We start from the raw sequence: 8255 nt of genomic DNA on the forward strand, positions 1-8255 counted from the left end.
TACATGTGGCAGTCTGTGTGAGGTCACTGCCAGATTCACGTGATGTGAAGGAAGTCATGGACCCTATCCACGATTTAGGTGTAACTATCCCATTTTCGTCAATACTTTCAGCTCAACTTTATTTTTGTCAATAGTTATTAAAATGACATTATTTTGAAGAAAAAAAAATCTATTATGTGATACTATATATTTATAAATAATAAAGTTAGTTGTAGTTACCACTAATATTTAGTGACAATAAACTATTATAATTTACTTAGGAATATGATTTATGTTAAAAAAATAATATAATTATTGTTTTGTAATATTACATTGTTTATAATATAAAATATAATACATATTATATTTTTTAAAAAACAAACCAAGTTTATAAAATAACACAGATACTTCGAAATATTTTTATCTCTAATTAATATAATTTTACATTTTAAAAATTTAAATTTTAAAATCAGAATATAATGAACTTTTAATTTACACTATCTGATCGTAAATCTAAAAACAATTTTCAACAATTCTCAAAAATAAAATTTAAATTATCAAACAAACACATATTTATTAAACGGGGTGAATTGGATTTTCTACTGCTCTCAGGAGAAAATAACAGTTTTTTAACCTTTTTTTCAAGTACGGACTGAAAAAATTGCACTTATTTTAAATTTTAGTTATTAAATTTATATTTATTGAAAAAACAAATGCAGGTGCAAAATAAAAAAGGGCGTGAATTTTATATATTTAATTTCGTTTTCTTTTCCCTTCTAAACCCTAGCCCTTCCTCGGCCTTCCTTCCTTCTTCTTTTTCATCTGTTGCCCTCGCCTCTTGCAGCGCAAAAAATGGCACCGAAGAGGGCTGTTGGAAAAGTTTCGGTAAAGAAGAAGCCGGTAAATCCATTGTATTTTCTTCTTTCCCTTGATGGGAATTTGTTGTTTCAGTTCTCCATATCTTTGGTTTAACACCGCATTTGATTGATTGCAGGAGAAGGTGGTGAATCCGCTATTTGAGAAACGTCCGAAGCAGTTTGGAATCGGTGGGGCATTGCCGCCTAAGAGAGACCTTACTCGCTTTGTCAAATGGCCCAAAGTTGTTCAAATTCAGAGGAAGAAGAGGATTCTGAAACAGAGGCTCAAGGTTCCACCAGCTTTGAATCAGTTCACCAAAACCCTTGACAAGAATCTTGGTAATTAAACCCTAAATTCTCGCGGAGATTCCTATTACATTATTGGTATTAGATGATCGTCATTGAATTGTTTAGTTAATTATGGATTGTGTCCCTCTTCGGTTTATGGAACTCTCTTAATTTGTTATGAAGTATGAATTTTGTTAGGTTACAGGAGCGACAGGTTGTATGATTGCACTTAGTTTAGGAGAGGTGTAGCAGTTTCTGCTACGGTGAAAGAAGAAATAAGTAGTTCCTTACCTTATTGATTGATGGTTTGGTTTGGCTCTACCTTTAGAAACTATGTTTTGATTGACTTTGCAAGTTTATTTGGGAGTTGGTACTAAGCTTCTGTCTCTTGGAACCTAGATTCTTGTCTGAACCTCTTTTTTCTCCTTGGGTTTCTTGGATTATGCTTAGGTCTTCTCCCATTTTGAGTTGTTTGGACATTCTAATGATTGTATTATTATAAATGGTTCTCTTTATATAAACCTGCTTTATAGTACATGGTTGTGAATGAAATGTGTCTTTGTATGCTAGTTTTCCCTTTTTAAAATTTTCTTTTTAAAAAGTTTCCATTTTGGTAATTTGGAAAAATGTAATGGTTTCTGACCTGATCCCGGAAACTCTTTTGGTAATCTTCCATGTGGTCTTGATTGGATTTAAGGTATATTTTGGTTTCTACTTGTGTCATCTTCTATGTGGTTCTTTGATATTTGTTAGAATGTTGTTAGACGGTTGGTTTTAAAAGCCTTTTCATGCATTTACAGCAACAAACTTGTTCAAGATGCTTTTGAAGTATAGGCCAGAGGATAAAGCACAGAAAAGAGAGCGTCTTTTGAAAAGAGCTCAGGAAGAGGCCGAAGGCAAATCACACGATGCCAAAAAGCCTATCGTTGTTAAATATGGTCTCAATCATGTTACCTACCTCATTGAGCAGGTCATCATTTATTCCATACATGTGAAATATTTCACTCTTTTCAACTGCAATGTTGTCTGCAATCAGATACACTCCCTTTATCTTTTAACATCCATATATTTCGTACTTCATACTCAGAATAAGGCCCAGCTGGTTGTGATTGCACACGATGTGGATCCAATTGAGTTGGTTGTATGGCTCCCAGCTCTGTGCAGAAAGATGGAAATTCCATATTGCATTGTGAAGGGAAAAGCTCGTTTGGGAGCGGTAACTATGTCTCTTTGTTTGACACAATAATGTCTACTCCTTTGAAGCCATGGATCAATGTTTTTGTAATTTTTCCTGTTTAATAACAGATTGTCCACAAAAAGACGGCATCAGTCTTGTGCTTGACAACCGTGAAGAATGAAGATAAGCTGGAGTTTAGCAGGATCTTGGAAGCCATTAAGGTGCCTTATACACATATAAAGCCTAGATGATGCCACTCTACTTTATAGCATCTGAATTAGGCTCATATTAAGTAACTTGTTTACTGTTTTGTTTTATGTTAGGCTAATTTCAACGACAAGTACGACGAGTACAGGAAGAAGTGGGGTGGTGGAATCATGGGATCCAAGTCCCAGGCTAAAACAAAGGCAAAGGAGAAATTACTCGCCAAAGAAGCTGCTCAAAGGATGTCTTAGGTAGGTATTGGAGTTTTCTTTTATTACTTCGGAAGAGTTTTCTTTTATGAGAAAAAATCAGACACCAATTCGTTTTGGTATGTAGTTTACTTCAACAGTAGAATTTGGAAGTTTTGTTTACTTATGATTGCTTCTGTAGTATTCTCTCCATGTAAGCCTCCATTTATTTTAGTTTTACTCATGAATGTTTAAGTCTACTGTCTCAAATGCTCCCTATTCGCCCATTCCATTAAACTAAGAAGGGTACACCAGGCTTTTGTTGATGGTTCATAATGCATTTCTTTTCCATATTATTTAAAAATTTGAAATTTAAGTATGACTAATTCGAACATCATTTGATTGAGAAAAAATGATCTTATCTCCAAAAAAAAAAACTTTAGCCTATTAAAAGGAGTCCAACTAAAGAGTAATTACAGAAAGTTTTTGAAATCGAAGACAAAAGGAGAACATAAAAGCTAGGGAGGGATTAGATCACCTGTTGTTGGGATTTCTCTCTAATTCTCTAGACATTCGATTCTTAGTTATACTTACTCCACACAGTCCCAGTAAGTCGTAAAAAGTGGTCCTTCTCATGAAAAATTGGACAGTAAATGGACTCTTACTCTTATAATATCACAACTATCTCGGTGTTGAACCAGAAGCCAAATGCCTAAAAGAAGTATCATATCACGTCTTTTCACATATCCAAAGAATGTGATTTAAATCTTCCTTTACTTCTAGATAGATTGTAACAAAACAAAACTGCCTAATTTGATCACATTATTTGTAAAATTAAAATTACTATTATAGAAAAACTTTTATTAATATATCAATTCAATTATTTTTACATTTATATGATGTTACGGTAGTTAAAGTATAATTTAAATACTATAATAATCCTTCTTAGATTAATGTTGTAATCTGATTTTTTTTTTCAAAATGGTTAGAAATGATACTATCAAGTTTTTACTTTTCAAAATTAGCGTTAAACTAGTTTTTCTCGGTCCATTTTGGGCGAGTGGTGAAATCTTCGATAATATTAACGTGTGATTCTACTAATTTTATCATATATTATAATCTTTCCAAATCTTATACCAAATTTTATATATTTTCAAATTTTCTTCAAATTTGATTATTTGCAAATCTTTATCTTAATTTTTGAATTCTAAATTGCTTTCGCAGTTATACGAATTTTCAAATTTAAAAATGAACTAAAATATTTTAAAATTTTGATAATATTTGATATAAAATTTAGAAAGTACTTAATATTTAGAAAACTTGATAGAATCTTGGTGTTAACTGGGGTTTTAGAAAAAAGTTAAATTTTTATGAAAATTTGGTGGTCGGAGATGGACCAAGAAAACTATTGCAACAAATTAAAAAAAAAAAGTGTTGGTTTGGAAAGATGAAAACTAGATTTTTTCTATCTATTTCTCCCTTTTTTAGTAGGTTGTATTTTAAAATTTAAACAGTATCTCAAATATATAAATTTTTGTTCAAAATATTTTTAAAAAGTATAAAAAATATTCTTTTAAATGTTCAATGAATTGTAAAATATATTTATATTATAAATATCATAAAAATAGATGCTTAATATTTAGTGTTCTAAAAGTCGTGTGTCATCTCATATTGTTTGGTGTCCATGTAAGGGAACATCCTATTTGCTACTTTAGTGGGATTTGGTGGATCTCAAAATTATGCACACAAAAAAATTTCATATATTTCATATCTCCATAAAATCATATTTTCTATTTCTATTATTCCTATCTCGATAAAATTATAATTTTAATTATTTTTAATTTAGCTATTTATAAGTTTAGTTATATTTTATTGTTTTATTATATATATTATATTTTCTCCACATTCGTTGTGCTCCATTGTGCTCCTCAATTTCATAATGCGTTATTAACACGAACTCCTATTGCTTCCATCGCTGAGGGTGGGTCGGTTTTTTCCTCTGTATTATAATTAATAAATTAAATGTTATTTTGTATATTTAGTACATATTAAATTTCTAATATAAATACAATATTCTGTGACAATACATATCAAATTCTATGAAATTGGGAGAAATAATTAAAGAAGTAAGTACAACATTCAGGACAAAGCAAAAGCTACGATTTTCATTCGTCATTTTTTCCATGAGGGATTAAAAATTGAATACCTTATAATAAAAAAATTTCGTATCTTGTAGAAAAATTTGAAAGAAATATATGATCACCAAAAGACAGTTATTTTTCCTAAACCATGTTATGAGTGGATCCATTTGAGGCTACAAGATTTTAAATCAGTAAGTGATTAAATTTCCGCATAATTTAAAATCAACTCAAAACTGTTGTTATGCGGAGAAAAAATTACTGATGTTGATATGTTAGAGAAGACATTTTCTATATTTCATGTCTCGAATATGCTCATGCAACAGCAATATCGAGAGAAAGGTTTTAAACAATATTTTGAATTAATTTCATGTCTTCTCGTGGCTGAACAAAATAACGAGTTATTGATGAAAAATCATGAATCTCGACCAATTGGAACGACACCATTCCCTGGAGTGAATGCTATGAATTTTAATAATAATCGTGGCCGAGGTCGAGGTCATGACCTTGGCAGCGGAAGAAATATTATTATTTTCATGGTGGTTATTTTAATCATTTAAATTTCAAAAGAACTACACAAAATGATGATCACAAAGGAAAATTCTACAAGATAAGAGTTCAAAAAGTGTTGAAAATAAATGCTTATGATGCGGAATGGCTGGGGCATTGGTCACGTACCTATTATACGTCAAAACACTTAGTTGACCTCTATCAAGCTTCCCTGAAGGGAAAAAAAAGATAAATGTGGAAGCAAATTTTGCATACTAGGATAATGATATATTTGACCAATGACAAATTTGAATGTGGCGAACTTTTTTGAATCTCATGAAGAGAAGAATGACACAGTTAATGAAACATCAAGTGTTTCTTTTGATTTTGAGAATATCTAAACTTAATGTTGTTGTTTTCTTTTATCTATCTTCATATTTTTTTTAGTGTTGTTTTTCTTATTGTAATTATTTTCTTTTAATGAAGAAACATGGATCATTTTCATATGTTGAGTGCTTGAAAAATGAGCAAAGAAGATCTATGTCTGGCAGACAGTGCAACTACCATAATACTTACAAATAAAAAATATTATTCCAAATTGACAATGTTGAAAGCAAAAGTAAATACAATATTAGATTCTGCAAACTTGATGAAGGTTTTGGAAAAGCAAATATTATTCTGCCTAGAGGAACAAAATTTACAATTGACAATGCATTGTTCTCTAGTCAATCAAAGAGAAATCTTCTAAGTTTTAAAGATATATGTTGCAATTGCTATCATATTGAGATCGATAGTAAGAATAATGTGGAATATCTACATATTATCTCTACTATCTCAAATGAAAAACTTATATTGGAAAAATTGCCTACTTTATCTTCTGGATTATATTATACTTATATACGAGTAATTGAAACATATGCAACAATGAACCTGAAATGCGTGAATCCACATATTTACAATTTGGCATGACCGGTTGGGTCATCCAGGATCTATATTGATGAGGAGAATTATTGAGAATTCAAATGGACACCCATTGAAGAACCAGAAGATTCTTCAATCTAATGAATTATCATGTGATGCTTGCTCTCAAGGCAAAATAATTATTAGACCATCAATAGCTAAAGTAGGGACTGAATCACCTCCATTTTTAGTATGAATTCATGGTGATATATGTGGACCTATTAACCCACCAAGTAACTATTTAGATAATATTAATAGATGTATTCAGTAGATGGTCACATATGTGCTTATTATCAAGTCGAAATCTTACATTTGCAAGATTACTTGCTCAAATAATTAAGTTAAGAGCACAAATTTCTGATTATACAATTAAGACAATTCGTCTTGATAATGCTGGTGAATTTACATCACAAGCTTTTGATAATTATTGTATGTAAATTGGAATAAATGTTGAACATCCTATAGCTTATGTTCATACACAAAATGGTTTAGCGCAATCATTTATAAAACGTTTGTAATTAATTGCAAGACCATTACTTATGAGAGCTAAGCTTCCTTCATCTGTATGGGGACAAGCTATTCTGCATGCAACGTCACTTGTACACATTAGGCTAGTATCATATCATAAGTACTCGCCATTACAATTAGCTTATGGTCATGAGTCAAATATTTTCCATCTGAGAATTTTTGGGTGTGCAGTATATGTTCTAATTGCTCCACCAAAACACACTAAGATGGGTCCTCAAAGAAGATTATAAATATATGTTGGATATGATTCCCCATCAATTATTAAATATCTTAAACTCTTGATGGGTGATGTATTTATTACATGATTTGCTGATTGTCATTTTAATGAGATGAAATTTTCAACATTAAGGGGAACAATTAAGAAATTGGAAAAAGAAATTACATGGAACGCATCGTTATTGTCTCATTTAGTTTCCTGTACAGGTCAATGTGAACTTAAAGTTCATAAAAAAATTTATTTGCAAAATATAACATACCAATTACCAGATACATTTATAGATGCAAAGAAAGTAACTAAGTCACATATTCCGGCTGCAAATGTTCCATCCAAAATTGATATCCCAACACAACAAGTTGTCACTAACGAATCTGGAACATGCAGAAGTATGTAGACCAATGGGTTCCAAAGATAAAAATCCTTGAAAACGAAAAATAATTAATAGTGAAAAAGACTTGGTTGAGGATGTAAATACCTATGAAGAAATCTTCGACATGACTAGTGAGGAAGGTGGAATACCTAAAAATAATAATGAGGTTTCAATAAATTATGTTATGACAGGAAAAAGATGGAATCAAAATAATGTAATTGTTGACAATATTTTTGTGTATAATGTTGCTCTTGATATTATTACTGAAAATGAGGATCCTGAACCAAAATCTATTGAAGAATGTCGACATAGAAAAGATTGGCTTCAATGGAAAGAAGTAATCGAGGCAGATTTAAACTCACTTTCAAAATGACAGGTTTTTGGACTAGTAGTACGAACACCAGAAAGTGTCAAATCTCTGGGATACAAATGGGTATATGTGGGAAAAAAAATAAAATAATGAGGTCACAAGATACAAAGCAAGACTAGTTGCACGAGGTTTTTCACAAAGACCTGATATTGATTATGAGGAGACATATTCTTCAATGGTGGATGCAATTAAACTAAGTTATTTAATTGACTTGACTGTGTATGAAAGTATGGATATGCATCTTATGGATGTAGTCACAACATATTTATATGGATCTCTTGATAATGATATTTATATGAGAATCCTAGAAAGATTTAAAGTACCTAAAACATATACATCAAATTCCCGGGAATGGTATTCAATAAAGTTATAGAGATCACTATATGAATTGAAACAATAAGGACGAATGTGGTACAATCTCATGAGTGGATATCTATTGAAAGAAGGATATCAAAATAATGTAATATGTCCGTGTGTTTTTATAAAGAAA

At 30.8% G+C, this 8255-nt stretch overlaps 1 protein-coding gene across 1 annotated transcript; it reads left to right on the forward strand.

The window, feature by feature from the left end:
* The first annotated feature begins 696 nt into the window (after positions 1-696).
* On the forward strand, positions 697-2948 carry LOC120068889 (large ribosomal subunit protein eL8y). The gene is made up of 6 exons (XM_039020538.2): positions 697-879; positions 974-1175; positions 1925-2094; positions 2212-2340; positions 2430-2522; positions 2625-2948. Exons 1-6 carry the CDS (start codon positions 832-834, stop codon positions 2754-2756), a joined length of 774 nt encoding a protein of 257 aa, XP_038876466.1. The 5' UTR covers positions 697-831; the 3' UTR covers positions 2757-2948.
* The last annotated feature ends 5307 nt before the right edge of the window (positions 2949-8255 follow it).

The sequence above is a fragment of the Benincasa hispida genome, chromosome 12 (genome assembly GCF_027475165.1).
Source record: "Benincasa hispida cultivar pf3 chromosome 12, pf3_genome.v1.1, whole genome shotgun sequence".
Classification (NCBI taxonomy): domain Eukaryota; kingdom Viridiplantae; phylum Streptophyta; class Magnoliopsida; order Cucurbitales; family Cucurbitaceae; genus Benincasa; species Benincasa hispida.

Coding starts and splice junctions, on each gene's coding strand:
- LOC120068889 (XM_039020538.2), top strand. CDS start 832: ATGGCACCGAAGAGGGCTGTTGGAAAAGTTTCGGTAAAGAAGAAGCCG. Junction 2,095..2,211: donor TTACCTACCTCATTGAGCAG/GTCATCATTTAT, acceptor CTTCATACTCAG/AATAAGGCCCAGCTGGTTGT. Junction 2,341..2,429: donor GAAAAGCTCGTTTGGGAGCG/GTAACTATGTCT, acceptor GTTTAATAACAG/ATTGTCCACAAAAAGACGGC.